This window comes from Carcharodon carcharias, chromosome 17 (genome assembly GCF_017639515.1).
Source record: "Carcharodon carcharias isolate sCarCar2 chromosome 17, sCarCar2.pri, whole genome shotgun sequence".
In the NCBI taxonomy this organism is placed as follows: Eukaryota; Metazoa; Chordata; class Chondrichthyes; order Lamniformes; family Lamnidae; genus Carcharodon; species Carcharodon carcharias.
Window position 1 is genome coordinate 97,457,414 of NC_054483.1, and position 18,409 is coordinate 97,475,822.

Here is an 18,409-nt window from a genome sequence, read left to right on the forward strand (position 1 = left end):
AGGACTTCCTTTTGTTTATTCATCCTTGGGTTATGGCTGCAGCTAGTAAGGCCAGCATTGATTGCCCATCCCTAGTTGCCATTAAGGCTGTCATAGAGCTCCTTGAATCATTGTAGACCAGGTCAAGATGACACTGTTACAATGATGTTAGGTAGGAAGATCCAGGATTTTTGACCTAGAGACTAAGAAGGAAATGTGTTACATGACCAAGTCAGGATGGTGTATGACATGGAAAGGAACCTGGAGCAAATGGTGTCTCCAAATGTCTGCTGCCCTTGTCCTGGTTTGGGAGATGCTGAAGTAGCTTTGTCAACTTGCTGCAACACATCCAGTAGATGGTAGACATTACAGCCATATATGCAGATGGTGAGGAGTGGATATTTAAGCTCCTATAAATGGAGAGAGATTGCAGAGTTCTGAGATGTAGAGGGATCTGGGTGCCTTAGTGCATAAATCACAAGAGGCTAGTATGCAGGTACAACAAGTAATTAGGAAAGATAATAGGTTATCATTTATTGTGAGGGGAATTGATTAAGGAAGGATGCAAATGTTTTGGAAGCAGTTCAGAGAAGGTTTACCAGACTAATACCTAGAATGGGCAGGTTGCCTCAAGAGAAAAGGTTGGGTAGGCCAGGCTTGTAGCCGCTGGAGTTTAGATGAGTAAGAGGCGTCTCGATTGAAATATAAGATCCTGAGGGGTCTTGACAGGGTGGAGGTGGAGAGGATGTTTCCTCTGGTGGGAGAATCTACAACTAGGGGTCGCTGTTTAAAAATAAGGGGTCACCTATTTAAGATGAGGATGAGACAAAATCTTTTCTGAGTGCCGTGAGCCTTCGGAATTCTCTTCCCGAAAAGGGAGTGGGAGCAGAGTCTTTAAATGGTTTTAACACAGAGGTGGATAGATTCTTGGTAAGCAAGAGGGTGATAGGTTAATCAAGGGTAAGCGGGATGCAGATTTGAGATTACTATCAAATCATCTATGATCTTAAGTGGTGGAGCAGGCTCGAGGGTTTGAATGGCCTACTCCTTCTTGTTCATATATTCGTATGCAAGCTGATAGATGGAATGCATTATGCAGCTCAAAATGCTTTACAGGTTCAATCTGAAGTTTGGAAGGACAATCTATTAATATACTGCTCAGCAGTCTTTTTTTGCACACTTCAAGTGGCCAATGTACAAAAATTGAACGTAGCCATTACACTTAATTGACATCATAATGGGTGGTTAAAGAGAAGGCAATGCAGTTCTTAGTTATGGTTTGCAAGGAACACACATCTTTGTTTATAAAAATGCACCTGGAATGGATTCGTTTGAAGGTTTAGCGCTGATGTGTTTTGTAATGGACTACTGGTCTCATCTGCCATGGATTCACAAAAGTGATACTCACCATCAAACACTGCTCGACTGTACTGAGTAGTAGATGCCAAAGGTCTGCATGTTTTGTCAAATTTGTTGCCATAATTGCCCATGCTGACTTCAAACTGGATGGCATCTCCAACTTCTCGTTGCATTGTTCCAGCATAAAAGACAGCAGAAAGACTGTACTTACGCCGGCGTTGATATTTCTGGAACAGAAACAGGATGATTTGGAGTAACTTCATACAAGTCCAAGGCAATGATGAACAATAAATTCCACAAATAATTTAAAACTTCTGAAAAAGGATTATGGAATAAATGTTAAAATGCAATCCCACTTTTTCAAACTCCCATCTATCTATTATTCAAAAGGGGTTTCTGCAACAGGTTTGCCACTGAACAGAGAAGCAGTGGGATAAGAACAGGAAGCTTTGACGGTTGTCTAGATCTAGCTGCAGCATGACTGCAGGGTGTTTTTGACCTCTATCAAAATTTGCAAGCTGTCATCACGTTACTAAATGAGGCATTACATGGTGAACTTACACATGCACCCTGAAACGCAAAATCTCTTACACAAAGCCAATGAAACTATCTTGCAAGACAGCCATGACTTTCACCCCCACTTGTTTAAACCAGTAGTTTTGATGCTTATTACATTCCTTACTTACTTTCCTTAATCTTCATGTATGTGGGAACACAATGCTTATGGGGGATAAATTGGGAGGGTTATGATGGGAATAAGGAAAGGTGAGAAAAATGTTTCCAAATATGATAATAAGTGTTACATGACCAAATTGATGACAGTCACAGGTTTAAGACAAATAACCATAATTAACCGAACACTTAAACATGCTGCATGACTGACCTGAACTACTAAGACATCATCACTAGGTATGTCCTCCAATTTCTTCTCTGGATTAGCATCAAGCTTGGTGATTAATTCAATCAATATTCTACCACGATATGCAACTCCTTCACCCTAGAACAAAATAAAGAAATTTTATTAGCTTTGCAGGTGCTGGTCACCTTCCAAGACATCACTGGGCTGGCTTTTCATGTCAGCAGAGCGTGTGCTTCTTTTTTCATTTATTTTTTTATGGAATTCTTCTTGTAACTTGCAAACCCTTCAAGCAAGTGCAGTTGAAGGATACCCTCTTGAAGAGCTGAGGGCACAGGCCAGTTTTGTCTGCAGTGATTCATCTGATCCATAAAAAGATTAGGGATACATGGGTATATTGTAGAGGAACTTGTTTTGACTTCAAAATTCCTGATCTTTAATGTTATACAATTGGTACTGATCCCAATTATAAATGTCTCTTTGTGCAAATATGGAATAAACTCCAAGCCTAAAGACATAATATCTGAACTGACTACATGTGCCAATTGGAAATGTTTGCTGTGAAAATATATCCTGCATAGCCAATTTATTTTCCATGGCAAAGTTATTGAAATAATGCCAAACAAAATATATGTCAATTTTCATCATCACATCACCTACCAACTGAGTGTACAACGCATCTTACCGATTTTCTAAAAGGAATGACACCCATTCACATTTTGTAGTGACATCAGATACAGTTCCAAACAGATCAAATTTCTGACTAACCTTTCCACAGTTTAAGTCTTCATGAGGATCAGCAAAGCCAGTGTATTCCCTGGGACTCCCATAAAAGTTTACATAACAAGGCCCAAAAGCTGGAAGAAATCCTACTTCTTCATCTCCAGTTTCCCCTATCAAAACACAGAAGGTGATCAACAAAATATACAACACTGGCATTTGCAAAACGTATTTTCTAAAATTTTGTTAGTAAGTTAGTTTGTAAGCATGTGCTCAGATGTATCAAATGCACTTGCAATTAAGGAGGTTATTCTATCTCAGAGGGCCAAATAAGTGTTGCAAGTTTATCATTTGAAATGCAGGACTATTGCAATGCATTGATAAACATAGTTCCCTTCAGCAGTGAAGTTCTTTGAAGAATGCTTGCTAGCCAGCAGCTGTTACAAACATACATTGTTACTTTCATTTACCGCATTAAATTGGAAGCCTCACTGATTTAGATTGGCTAAGCTGTTGTTTCAACTCTATTGTTGGATGGGGTTAGGTGGGACAGTGGAAAAGGAATGTTCAGTTCATTTTTTAAATAATAGACGAAATAAAACTGCCCCAAAAAGTCTACAATAAATCAATCTATCTCCTTGGGCCAGGCAATAAGCCATTTATACTTCTTGCACAGCCATGCAAGTAAGCTAACAAATCTTGTGTACGAATTATATCCATTGTGATGCGATTAGTTGTTCATCACTTCCTATCACACCACCAGGTGAGATGGTTTTTTTTCCTCCCAGCCCAAGTGAGAAGAGGAGTGTAAGTAAATGCAAGAAGCTGGGAGATTGATCTCTTTTTTCTAGAGTTCCTCATTGGTCTAACTATCACTTTCAATGAAAAACATGGAGTCATGTCAATATCCTTCTGGGAAAATCGATTGCTCACTCTTTCCCCTTCAACAGATGATTTATAGAAGGTCTGAGGCCTCAAGGGGAAAACCTGAAGCAAAAAAATATTGATAGATAAAACTAAAAATCAAAAATGCTGCCATGGAACCATCTGACCAGAACCCAAGATACCCCTTTCAAATTAGCATCAACCAAATTTAACAGAAAGCATGTAGCTATACTGAAATAGACAAGAAGAGTTTTAAAACCAATTAACTTGCACTGCTACCACAAGAACTTAAACCACAAAAGCCAAATACTGTGAATGCTAAAAATTTGAAATAAAAAGCTGCTCGAATTACTCAGGTGGTCAGGCAGCATCTGTGGATGGAAGCAGAGTTAACATTCCAGTTAGAGATGGCTTTCAGAATAGATTCTGATGGAAGATCATCGTGACGAAATTTTAACTCTGCTTCTCTCTATAGATGCTCCCTGACTGGCTGAGTAATTCCTACAGTTCTTGTTTTTATTTGAGTAAACTACAAGCCAGACTCAAGAATTAGACATAATTTTGCTTAAATTCCTTCAATAAAATTTGAAATCCCAAATTAAAGGGGAAAAATGAAAATTGAACCAATATCTGGAAGAATTCATACAAGTTGCATTTCAGAAAATTAAGAAAGAGTCTCAATCAAGAGTCAGTGAAATTGTAGCTGTCCTTGAGAATATAAAAAGTACTATAAAACTGCTGTCAGCAGTAGCACTGTTGGCCATACGTTGGGTGCCAAACGCCACCTGGAAATTGTAGTCCAGGGGAGGTAAAAAGTTAACAAGAGGCAAAATCAACCGGTCTGTTACTGGTGACAGCTTAAAACCAAGAAAGGAGAGAAAAGCAAGGGTAAGTGGCTAAACAGAAGAGGAGATGAAACCAGATACGAAAGACAGGAACCCATAAAATTCAAGATAGGAAAACAATAAATTATGACTTGGTGGCCAGGGGGGTTCAGGTTTTCGGTAATTTTTTTCTAAACACCACGGAATGGTCATTTAATAGTTTTTTTTTTAATTCATTCACGGGATGTGGACTTCGCTGGCTGGGCCAGCATTTATTGCCCATTCCTAGTTGCCCTTGAGAAGATGGTGAGCTGCCTTCTTGAACCCCTGCAGTCCCTGTGGTGTATGTACACCCACAGTAGTATTAGGGAGCGAGTTCCAAGATTTTGACCCAGCGACAGTGGAGGGAACGGTGATATATTTCCAAGTCAGGATGGTGAGTGACTTGGGAGGGGAACGTCTACGTGGTGGTGTTCCCATCTATCTGCTGCCCTTGACCAAAAGAATTTAGAAGGACATGGGTTTGGAAGGTGCTGTTGAAGGAGCCTTAGTGAATTCCTGCAGTGCATCTTGTAGATGGTACACACTGTTGCTACTGTGCATTAGTGGTGGAGGGAAGGAATGTTTGTGGATGTGCTGCCAATCAAGTAGGCTGTTTTGTCCTGGATGGTATCAAGCTTCAAGTGTTGTGGGAGCTGCACTCATCCAGGCAAGTGGGGAATATTACATCACACTCCTGACTTGTGCCTTGTAAATGGTGGATAGGCTTTGGGGAGTCAGGAGGTGTTGCAGGATTCCTAGCCTCTGACCTGCTCTTGTAGCCATAGTATTTATATGGCTAGCTCAGTTCACTTTCTGGTCAATGGTAACCCCCAGGATGTTGATAATGAGAGGTTCTGTGATGCGACTGAACATCAAGGGGTGATGGTTGGATTCGCTCTTATTGGAGATGGTCATTGCTTGGCACTTGTGTGGCACGAATGTTACTTGCCATTTGTCAGCCCAAGCCTGGATGTTGGCCAGGTCTTGCTGCATTTGGACATGGACTGCTTCAGTATCTGAGGAGTCACGAATGGTGCAATCATCAGCAAATATCCCCACTTCTGACCTTACGATGGAAGGAAGGTCATTAATGAAGCAACTGTAGATGGTTGGGCCAAGGACACTGCCCTGAGGAACCACTGCAGTGATGTCCTGGAGTGGAGATGACTGACCTCCAACAGTCACAACCAACTTCTTTCATGCTAGGTACAACTTCAACCAGCAGAAAGTTTTCTCCCTTGATTTCCCATTGACTGCAGTTTTGCTAGAGCTCCTTGATGCCATACTGTCAAATGCTGCCTTGATGTCAAGGGCTGTCACTCTCACCTCACCTCAGGAGTTCAGCTCTTTCGTCCATGTTTGAACCAAGGCTGTAATGAGGTCAGGAGCTGCGTGGTCCTGGCAGAACCCAAACTGGGTGTCAATAAGCAGGTTATTGCTAAGCAAGTGTCACTTGATAGCACTGTTGATGACCCCTTCCATTACTTATCTGATGAAGTGTAGACTGATGGGGCGGTAATTGGCTGGGTTGGATTTGCCCTGCATTTTGTGTACAGGACGTACCTGGGCAATTTTCCACATAGCTGGGTAGATTCCAGTTTGCAGCTGTTCTGGAACAGTTTGGCTAGGGGCATGGCAAGTTCTGGAGCACAAGTCTTCAGTGTCATTGTCAGAATATTGTCAGAGCCCATAGCCTTTGCAGTATCCAATGCCTTCAACCGTTTCTTGATATCACATGGAGTGAATCGAATTGGTTGAAGGCTGGCATCGGTGATGCTGGGGACCTCCAGAGGAGGCCGAGATGGATCATCCACTCGGAACTTCTGGCTGAAGATTGCAGCAAATGCTTCAGCCCTATCTTTTGCACTGATCCTAGGTCCTCCATCATTGACGATGGGGATATAAGTGGAGCCTCCTCCTCCAGTGAACTGTTTAATTGTCCACCACCATTCACAACTGGATGTGGCAGACTGCAGAGCTTAGATCTGATCCTTTAGTTGTGGGGTCACTTAGCCCTGTCTATTACTTGCTGTTAGGCATGCAAGTAATCCTGTGTTATAGCTTCACCAGGTTGACACCTCATTTTTAGGTCTGCCTGCTATTCCGGGCATGCCCTCTTGCACTCTACATTGAGCCAGGGTTGATCCCCTGGCTTGAGGGTAATGGTAGAGTGGGGGATACGCCAGGCCATGGGGTTACAGATTGTATTCGAATTCAATTCTGCTGCTGCTGATGGCCCACAGCGCCTCCTGGATGCCCAGTCTTGAGTTTCTAGATCTGTTTGAAATCTATCCCATTTAGCACTGTGGTAGTGCTACACAACAAAATGAAGAGTATCTTCAATGCGAAACTGGGACTTCATCTCCACATTGACTTGCAGAAGATGATTAAATAAACCCAAAAGGCCAAGAGTTATTCACGATGATAGAAAAATAACTCAGGCAAACATACCCAAAAGAAGTTTCAGTACTGGAGATAGCCAAATGTGCCAGTAAACGCTAGCTCCATATTAGAGCCATTGAAATGTAGTCCCATTTCATTGATTTTTTTCCTATTTTTAATACACACAACTTAGAGTCTGTTCATTAAAATTAAAATAATTTAAAACTGTTCAAACTCCCTTCAATTGCTCAACCACTGCAACTGACAGTTGTCATTGGCATAGGGTTGTTTCCTTTGCAGGCATAAATGAGGCTATAAAAAAAGTGCTGAAGCTGGGGGACTTGTGTTATGGAGAGTTGAAGTTGGTGCACTATTCTCCAGTTCACTTCCAAATATAATGTGCAGTGTACACTCGATTTAAAGCTTCTTAATCCAAATGATTTTTTTTTTTATGCAATAAATTCCCAACTGGCTAGGATTGCCCTTCCCCCCCCCCACCCTCAGATAAACACATGGGATGGGGGTAACAGCCCAACAGACAGGATAATAGCGATTGAAAATGAAAAGTAAGCAAAGTGAAATGAGGAAAAAAAATGATATTCTAACTCATGTCCAAGAAACAACTTGTACTTGAATTGACAACTATAATTCTTTGAAACTACGTTTAATAAGAGATCAGGTCCTAACCAGCAATTGTGTCTGATCTTGAGCCGTCATGAAAGCATATTTTCCAGTCATGATTTAAGAGTTTGTTTCTATGGAACATCAAGCACAGCAATGCAAAAGGTTGATTGGGTGCATGAGGTGCTTGCAAGCAATTCATCTAGCTTTCAGCCAAAGCAAGGAGGACCAGTGTGCATGCTAGCAGCATAGTTTGATTCCACATTTCACTTCATCAATAGAGTGGCAGAAAACAATTTTACTTAATTTAATTTTCCTGCCAAATTACTGAAGTACAACAGAAATTAAAAAAGAATCACCAATTCAGCAGACTGCTGAATAACATATTGTCCTATAAAAGTTCTGGCAGATAATTGAGAAGCAGTGAAACATCTCTGCACTAGAATTACTGCGATGGACCTCAATTGGTCAATGTGTAAATAAACCTTGTGGTATCAAACCAAGCTGTACCAACTAGGAAGGCTGCTGTACAATCCATGGTTTGTGCAACTTTACCCAGTGTCAGATAGGTATCACATTAACCTTCAATATTATTGGGTTCAGAGCAAAGAAAAACTCAAACTGACCTGATTGTTGCCCAGTAACCTCTGCTGAAAGCAAGTGTTTATAGACAGGATCAGCTGCACTGGACTTGCTCACATATGCAGAATGACTGGAGGGCTTATCTGCCAAAAAGCCATAACCCAGAGAGGGGCACCCATGTTCAGGAGTGAAAGGCTGAAGGAAGAAAACCAGGAGGAGTTTTTTGGGGGGGGCTGGGGTGGTGGAGGGGCAGGCAGTATGTTGCCATTTTCCATCCCAGTGTGGTACTTATAAAAGTGGGATTCACCAAGCTTAAAATCTTATTACTCAATGCACAGTTCGGCCTACACTGAAAAATCTATCAACCTCGTACTTCAGGCTGCAGAACTTATGAAAGGAAATAAAGATTGCCAAGCCAGCTAAGAAGCTCAAGTCCAATAGCCATCATATGTGAAAACATCCATTGCCAAAAGTCTCTACACTATTGTATCACTTTTAAAAGCCAAATTCACCCATTCAGCAATGCATGCTTTTTACATGGTCTTTGTCCTCCCCCCATCCCACATTATGTCCCTCTTTTGGCAACAGATGTTCAAAGATTAGACCAAGAAATAAAACCTTCATTTGCTGGAGAAGCCCCAGTTCCCTCATCATCTGGATTGTGGGAAACAAAAATAAGTTAGAATGTTACAAAGTAAAATGTCATTAACCAGTCACTGAATGTTGTTAGTACCGTGTACAACTAGCTTCACAATTCTCTTAAACTTTATCACATGGAGCACCAATGGAAAACACCACCGTAAACGCAGGGTCAGAATCTCCTTATTCTCCCATTCTGTGCTGCCAAGTATTAAGTATTAAGCAAAACCAGGCACCTCGTGAGGTTTGTGGGGACAGTGGGAGAGAAGAAAGTGAGATGGGTCATTTACAGGCTGCTGCTGCACACCTCCATACCATTGGCTAGGAGATAGTGGAGGTGGTTTGGAAATTACCTGGCTTACTCTTCTCAGGATGTGAGCTTCTTGAGGGGTCTAGAAAAAGACGATGTTGTTTAGAAAACACTACATGTCCTGCCAATATTCATTCTAGTGATCAGCCAACCAGAAAACCAGAAAAGGTGCTCTGTTTGGGGTAATGGGGAGGGGGGAGGGATTGTGGGTGGAATTTGCTGGAATAGAAAACATTGAACGTCAGAAACATTTGTTAATTTGGCAACCTGTTCAGTTACTTTATACACTTCCAATTAGATGCTGCTAAACAATGGTACATTAATATGGTCAATCTTGCCCTGCAATTTCAAGATGCCAGAATAGCAAAAATAAAATGCAAAATGTTTGCACTGCTTTGACAAGATAATGCATCAATTCTAAGATAAAAATACAATTTCAACTATAAAGACATTATAGCAAGATAATTAAAATGCCAGATACACAATGTTGTACACAGTTTCTTATGAGAGGTGCACTGCAGTACCTACAGTAACAATTTGTTGCTAATTTTTGGGCAAAAGGAAATATTCTCATCTTTCTATTTAAATAATGGGCCACAAACAGCAGCCTATAAAATGGGAGTATTAAATATTGCATCAGCAGGCCTTTGCAACGTTTGACAGCAAGGTCTTAACAAAAGGCCGCCAGCCCTTCCAAAGGTACATTTCTTAAAGCACAACCTTTAAAAATGTTGCTTGATGAAAGCTATGTTGATATAATAAATCTGTATTAAACTGTCTTAATGCGAAATGCTGTATTCTTCACTTTCTTGTAAAGCCATTAAGTGAACAGAATTTTGTCATGAGATGGAGGATTCTTGTAAATATGGCGGATTATTGGGCCTGAAGGGAAGAAGTCTGTAGTCCTGCATCATATTTATGTCAATTTCAGATTTCAAATGCAGCTCAAAGCACTTATGAATTAGCTCCTGGCAATACTAGTGTTAAAAATTAGGTTAGATTTGTTTGGGAGTGTGTGGCTACAGTTGAAAAAATAAGCGAGAAGGAAAAGAAAAATGAGGAACTGAAATCATCACAGCTTACTTTTTATTCTTCCAGTTTATTATTCCCCACATCAGTACCAACTATCCACTGTAATGTGACCTGCTGATAAAAGCTAGGGACCAGCTTTGGGGGAAAGGAGGTAGAACTATTGGAAGACATTGACTGAAAATTCATTCAGGCTCAAAGAACAAAGAGCAGGCAGCAACAGTTATATTTCAGTAACCTACTGCAATGATCATTTTGCTGCTGTAGTACATTGCACATATAGACCAACTTGTTTCCTAAAAAAAACTGATTTTGCTTATCAAGTGCAATCTTGTCACAATCAATTTTAACTCATTTAGAATTAGTGGAACATATAAAATATTTCAGCTTAATTTCAGGAAGTCCATGGCACACAAGCAATAACTTGAATTATTTTACATACTCCACAATGGCTTATTGTGTCATTTTAAAATAATAATTAAGAGACTGCAGATTGATATCTAAAATCAAACAATGCATATAGCTTGTAATGGTGATCCATAAGGTGGCCACACATAGCTGAAAATGCATATTTAGAAAAAAATCCAAAGAAAGTCAAATGAATGATTCTAGAAGCCTGCAAAGCACAGTTTATATAAATTCCAACATGTTACCAAGTGTGGTTCATTCATCAGAAATGGTTGACACTGCATCTCATTCCGGAACACACTTTCACTCGAGATTGGAAAAACTATCTTCTCCCTGGAACTAGCAGTGGAGTGTTTATTGTAAATAATCCAGTACATCAGTAATAAGGCATTGAAAGTAACACCAACCTTCAACTTCACCTCCAGATGAAGCTATTTTGGAGAGGTACAAAAATGCTGTTCCAATAGCATCATTCCGAGTCAGTCGATCCCTGGAAGATATTGGCCAGGTTTTGATATTATTTGCAGGAAGTAAATCACAATGGAATGTAGCCCAAAGCAGCTATCATCAAGCATTCATATACTGGTACCATCAGGTGGTGGATCACTGGATAACCAGCAGGTAAAAGAAAAACTCCAGCCAAACTGCCACTCTAAATCACTGTGCCAGCTGAAAACAGGTTGTCCACCCCTACTGGCGATTGGAACCTGGCAGATGGCTCAGCTCCTTGCCACTTTAACCAGTTGATTGATCAGAAGAACTCCACAGAAATACCAAAAAATAAAAGCCCAAATCCATTTCCATACCATGTTAATTGTAATGGAGTCTGTGGTCAGAAATCTATTAACCCTCATAACATCACTTCCAAATTGTTGGCAACAGAAATCAAACAAATGGTACATGCCACGGAAGTGGAAATGCCTATGGCAATTTTCACATTAATGCAAAAACTAAAATGTTTATACAGTGTGCTGGTGGTGGTGTGGAAGGAAAAGCAGGAACACTATATTTTTCTTTCCATATAAAAAGGGTGAAACAAAGCTGTCTAACAATGATAAATGATGGTAACGATTAGCTGCACAAACTTAATGGGAGAACCTGATGCGAGAATTTCTCAAGGTGGTCAGATCATGAGAACACTGAATAACCCATGCAATTTTGAGGGTCAACTACTTGCTCCGAGCATTCCAGGCACTGCAGAGGTAATATGTTCCAGTAGAGAACTACACAAAGCAAGCACTAGCAAAGTCTAAACCTGGGTTTTTTTTCTATATACAAACCTCCCCTCAAATTATCATTGCCTTCCCAAAATTTCACTCCTCCTTTTACTGTTGTTTTAGTCATATTTTTGCTCTGATGCTTTGTGTGTTTAAAACTATTCCAAAATAGATCGTATAAAGTAAACACAATGCCAAAATTTCATTTGTCACCTTAAGAGCTGGCTAATTTGTTGGCAAAAACCATTCGGGGTACAAGAGACATTATTTTGAAGTACTAGCTAGGTAGACTATCTTTTTCCAGGTACTGTACTCCATCTTTATGATTGTTGCATCGAACTTGCAAAGGCAATTCTGGAGGCCTCTCTACTGCTGTCTGGTGAATCAGATGAAAAAGGAGGAATTTCCTAAACAAGGCCATACTTTATTTAGCAAGTAAAGCCACCAGTGAACATTTAAAATGTCTATCACCATTGAATTTATGCCTTGATTGTGACCAGTGTTCTCATTATTTCACCAAAACATCAAGTTTATTATTGTTACAGATCACACTTGCCCCGAACCCCCTTCAAACAAAAACAAAGAATTCGCAGATAAAGTTTTATTTTCTTTTTCAATATAGGAAAACACATCTGTGCTGCAAACAATTTAGCACATGTACTCTGCATCAAAAATTGTACCACTTCAGGGTCAATTCCAATACAAGTTACAAAAGCAAAATAATACACATACAAGTAATGCTGGATTCCTCAACTGATAGTGCAACCTAGTTCAAATTGTTACTTGAATCAGACTCCAAAATAATCCTCCCAAAATTTGCTGCCAGCTATGGAGAGAGCTTCAATGGACAAATCAATCCTTTGTTAACAAATGGGTGTTTTTTTAAAAAAAAAAAGCACAGGACAGAATAGAGCAGATTTCCTTTAAAAAGCAGCTGTTTTCTGCCCCACTGTTTCTTGGTTTCTCTTTACAATTCACCATCAGCTGAGGGGTGACCCAAGCCTAAGCATTTCTACAATGTCTACACTGACACATCCATTGGTAGTTAAATCCAAGTTAGTCACAGTTGACGAAGTTAAAAAATACAAAAAATGAAAGCTTTTGCTTCATACTCACCAATCAAACACTGTCAAGCTTATTCTTTCACACATAGATGGAAACTGCAGAAGGGAGAGAAATATTAGCCCTTAGAGAGATGCTTTATTTAATATTGCAATGTAAAAACTTAGAAGAGCAACAAGATTGAATTTAATCAGTTTTCAGCGTTGCCAGATTTCGTTATTTACCAGGTAACTAGTTAAGCAAATTTCTTGTGCAACCACATTGTATTCTGTTACATGCCCAACTGATTATGATCCCAGTTACTTACTGAAGAATCAAGTCACATGACTAACATCATACCAGGCATTTAAAGCCTTAGGCAATCTACTGCACTGGACAATTTCTCACTCATCCCTAGTCGTTCGACATTAAATGTACATTTTCCCAAAAAGCTGTAAAGTTTCCTTTTGCTTCCTCCTCACCTCAAAACATTTTAGAAGTTTAACTTATGTTTTAGCAATCCACAAGAGAATCCATATCACATGTCTTACATAAGCATGCACTTCTGGTCTGACCAAACTACCACCTGATGACATAAAAGCATGTTTAAAAATGATGTTCAACATTGAAAGGGTCTAAGTAAACAGTTAAAATTGAAATCATGTCCATGAACAGGTCTAGTAAATTTAGTTAACTGCAGTTACAGGTGTCACTTTTGATAGGCACTCTGCAGCAAGTTTCAGTTTCTCAAAAACTTAACTGACTTAACGTTTGTGTCCCTCTTTCCCAAACCAATTAAGTTACTTGATTTAACCTTTTAATGTTCTTCCGTTTCATTGAGAATTTCTTCCTTCTGTTTTGGCCTTACCTCTCTTTTTTCCTTCCTCCTTTTCTCTTCAGGACCTCCATCCCCATTTCTGCCACTAGCCTCTGCTCTAGCAGCAGCTCTTTCAACACTGTCCATGGCCCAACTGCACTCTTCTGGCACAATAGTTCACTACTGGCTCCATTCAGCTATCAAATATACAGCCTACTCTGTTATTTGAATTAATTTTTTTGGCACTCATGGACTGACTTTCTTTCAGCATGACCATCACCCACCTGATCTAGTTCCCATTTGCTCAATTATCTTGAGCCCCCAACTCTATTTCCTTTTGTTCATCCTATCCCACTGGCTTCTTGTTACCAAATGCCTCCCTCGGTATGCCTCCCTTCATTACTATGCCTTTCTTCCAGCTTCGACCCAAACCTGTCACTTGTTTCCATCATTAAAACTCTTCCTGAGACTCTGGGATGTTTAAAGTTAATTACTCTTATTTTAGAATCTTTTAGTAACTTCAGAGGTCCATGATAATTGATTCCCTATGAACCATATTTTTGAAGTCAGTTTTATTCTGCTCAAATAGTAAGATCAACGTAATGTTTCAGAATTTCAGACCGCATTTGCACAGGGGAACATGCTTTAATGTATATTAAAAGCTATTATTTAAACTGCATTTTAAGAGGTCCAAGTTCTCAATAAGCAAGACTCTATCAGATCAGCTGGGGAATCTAAACCAGTACACTATAAGCAATGAAAGATAGCTTGACATTACAGTTACCATTGGCATTCATTGCTGCTGTAACAACTCATTAATTTGAACTTGGCAGGGGCCATTAGGAAACAGGACTCAGGAGCAGTAGACAACCATTCAGCCCTTGGAGCCTGCACATTCAATAAGATAAATCAGCTGCTCTGGTTGTGGTCTTGACCCTGGTTTGCCACCTGCAACCCCATAATCCTTGCCTTCCCTGTCTACCAAAAAGCTATAACTCTTAACAAGTTAGGGGTAGTCGTCTTTTTTTTCTAAAAGAAATTACTAAAGCAAAAAACAACTTGCAAAAGCTAGGAGCAGTACGACAGAAAAAAATTGAGGGAAGGATAATGTACAGGAGAAGTTACAAAACTAGCTTCAATTCACTCACTAAAGTGGGAATGCACAGCATGCTTCATATATTATGCACATTGATAGAAGTACCTAATCAGAAGTACTCTATGTTGGGATGTGAAATTAAACAGTTTAGCGATTCACATCATGTCACATTCTGTTTGTATGGTCTACATTTGGCAAGATGGAAGATTCAGCTGAAAGATGGGTCATCTATTTCAGGTCAAAAAAAGGTGGCATGACAGTTACACTCCGAGGTAACAACTATTGCACATGTAAATACAGGGCAATGCAGTCAACTAGAAAAGGATGCTTGTCAGAATTACTGATACCACTGAACTCGAGAAGGCATCAATAGCAGGTTCAAATTTATAATAGCAATATAGATTACATAACCAGGTTTTAAAAATTCAAAAAAGGACATAAAATTAGAAAAAAAAGACACACTAAACAAGAGTGCGTTTAATACACAATGTTCTTTTTATAATGAAAGCCCATATGACTCACTCAACACCAACTTAACACACACCACCACTGGAACACTTGCTACTTATACAACATCTCAAGACTGAAAATAGCACATTGAAAACAGAGGAACTGCCCCCTAAACTGCTTAAAGATGGTCATATACACCTGTCAGAGCCATGGGACCCTCAAAAACTAAATCAGTGAAGTTTAAAACTTTACTCCAAACTGAAAAATGGTGAGACTCCATCTCCCAAAGAGTCCCCGGCAAAAATGGCAACATAAGGAATAGAATAATTATATGGTAGTACAGTGTTAAAGCACACTAAAGGACTGCAACAATTTTAAAATCCCACTTTAGGGAGAACTCATGCTAATTTGTTAAATTAAAATATTTCAAAAAACATCACCATGATTTTGGGCTGGATGTTAAATTTCTTGCTTCTGAATAGCTGAGAACTATTTTGTTATTTGATGCCATGTGGGCAATGATCATTTAACATTGGAGTGTTGATTTATATTTGGAAACATATTTGCTGTGTTGAAGAAAACAAAATTGCTTTCAGGTGTTAACAATCCTCTTTCGTCTTTACACATACAAGGCCCTACATGCCACCCAGACTTTAAGTTGGTGAAAAACAAAATGATGTGACCATAAATCAACTATTTGACTTAGGTGATGAGTGCAGAACTAGAGAACAAGTTCAAATTTAGTGCTTAATGTGAGACTAGAAATTAAAATGATGTTCCCACTGCCTTTTAGTCATGAATGTTTGAACTCAACTCTAGGAAAGGCCAAGCGGTGCTGTGTTAATTAGCATCTGAAGATGATGTTGGGGGAGATCGCAGAGAGGTTCATGCTGCCATAGCACTGATAGAAGTAGAGTGGTGTGTGGTGGAGCTTCTGGCTGCCACTGCCCTACTGTAGAATACATGTCAAACTATAGGAATGGGATATTTAAATGTTGTGCAGTGGGCCCTTGTGTTCTCAAACAATGCGCCTGAGTAGTGGTGGTAAAGAAACAGGTAGAGAATGTCAACTCCACATTTCACCAATTTTCATGTAAAAATAATTTTAAAAAAAACTTCCATCTGCACACACTGAGCAGCACCACTTGACTTTGCAATCAAATCTGTTACATTTCATCAATTGTTTACACTATAAAATGTCTATTTGCACATCTACACTGGCCTTGTAAACTAATCACACCTATCACATCTTCCTGCCATGCTGACATTGCAGCACTTCCATGAGTTGGGGTTGGGGGCATTGATTAAAATTATAACAAGTTTACATTGGCAGTTTATTACAAATTGAGACATAGAAAGTTAGGTTCATGAAAAAGTAAGGATCAAATGTATGATGTCAAATGTCAATTAAATTTCCTTACTATGATTAATCATCCTCTATGCTCTAATGATATTTCTCCTTAATACTACTGGACTCCCATGGTCAAAACTACAGGAGATAAATTATTAAAAATGTCATGTGTGCACATTTGTTTAATTGCCTTCCTCGTCATGTGTGCACCACCCTTATGTCAACATTTAACATTAAACTGCCCATGTAAACCTTGACCAAATATTCCTTGTTTCAGGCCTAGGTCACTTGGTGATTCTGTGGCACATTTCTCAACAATGCCTAGCTACTCCATCATGTTGTTTCTCAGCCAACCTACACAAAACATCTTGCAGGCAAAAGGTAAGCATTAGACTAATACAACAAAAAGAACATAGCAGGGCTGTAAAAGACATGGTTATGGCAGGAGATACTCCTCTGAATCATGACCAATGACATGACATGTACTAGCATATCAAAAATAATAATTAGTTAATAAAACAGAAGCAGATTGTACCTTGACTTGAAGGTTGATTGTTTGATTCCACTCAGGGTTTGCATTTTTTTCTATGATCTTTGTACAAAGCTAGAACAGAACAGGGTCAGTGTTATTCATGCAGGGCAATGGGTAGGAAACTTGAATTCCATGCTGAAATCACAGGACATGGGCACAACCAGGTGCTCACCTTTTTCCCAGCAAAGCCAACTTCCACATATGGGTCCACGAGGTTTTTCTTATCAGCCCCTGCTCCAAATATTGACTTAACAGTTTCCGCAAAGGCATCATCCACTAAATTGTAAAGGAACAAGAACATTGGCCTGATGACACCTTTGTCGTGAATGTTTACATTAATCTCAGCAGTTAAAGAAAGCCAGAAATAATTTTAATTGACATCTAAAAAGACAAAAACATAAACACCACACAACCTAGTTCAAAATGCAGTTAATGTGCTGCAATAGTTATATACTCTAAAATGGACCTTTAACACAATTACACATCCCAAAAGTTCATACGGCCAAACCGGAATAAGAGAAGAGAAAAGTAAGGAAAACAGTCAAAAGCAGTATGGACAAGGAAGTCTTTTTGCAGGCGGAAACATAGCAAGGCAGAATGATCGGGGAAGAAAATTGTTGAAGGGTGGTGCAAGGTGGCTGAAGGCTTCACTGCCTACCAAGGTGGAGAAAGGGGAAAACAGACACTGGAGCAGAATTGACAATAGAAATGTGCACAGTGCAGTTCTGTACGAGTTGAAGCTGACAGCAAGTTGTGCTCAGGAGGATGTTGAGCATCGGAAGAAGTTGAATTTGGCCAACATTTCACCAGTGACTGGGGTAAGGCAGAAATGATAACATTTCAGATGGACGTTGATAATTTAAAAGGTTCAGCTCAGGATAGAAGAAAACAGCATGGCTCTGCTCCATGGAGTGACATCTACCACACAATGTTTCTGAATGAGCAAAACAGAGTACCTTCTATGTTACCAACATTATGCTGAAGATTGTGGCTCATCCAGACAGAAGCTGGTGGGTAGCACAACCAGAGTCAGGGAGCAAGCAGGAGGAAAGTTAGATATCAGCTAAACCAATGTTTACAGATAATGTCACCAAATAGCAACACACAAAAAATGAAGGGTCCAACAGTGGAACCCTGGGGCACACAGATGACAGAGCAAGCATGGGAAGCCTCAGTGCAGGGGATGGACTGTTAATATCAGGACAAACAAAAACAGAACTATAAGAAGATAGTGCCAGAGTTTAAGCACAACGAAGATGACAGCTGAGT

At 39.7% G+C, this 18,409-nt stretch overlaps 1 protein-coding gene across 5 annotated transcripts in view; it reads right to left on the reverse strand.

The window, feature by feature from the left end:
- Positions 1 to 18,409, reverse strand: part of myofl (myoferlin like) — a 232,813-nt gene that overhangs the window by 144,693 nt on the left and 69,711 nt on the right. For 4 of the 5 annotated variants that reach the window (XM_041209167.1, XM_041209166.1, XM_041209165.1 and 1 more), the window contains exons 13-20: positions 17,313 to 17,416; positions 17,144 to 17,212; positions 12,970 to 13,013; positions 11,044 to 11,126; positions 8,869 to 8,904; positions 2,963 to 3,087; positions 2,222 to 2,335; positions 1,388 to 1,565 (exon numbers count right to left, since the gene is read on the reverse strand). In XM_041209167.1, coding sequence (XP_041065101.1) covers positions 1,388 to 1,565; positions 2,222 to 2,335; positions 2,963 to 3,087; positions 8,869 to 8,904; positions 11,044 to 11,126; positions 12,970 to 13,013; positions 17,144 to 17,212; positions 17,313 to 17,416 — 753 coding nt within the window. The remainder of the gene's footprint in view (positions 1 to 1,387; positions 1,566 to 2,221; positions 2,336 to 2,962; positions 3,088 to 8,868; positions 8,905 to 11,043; positions 11,127 to 12,969; positions 13,014 to 17,143; positions 17,213 to 17,312; positions 17,417 to 18,409) is intronic. The other variant, XM_041209164.1, reaches the window with a different exon arrangement.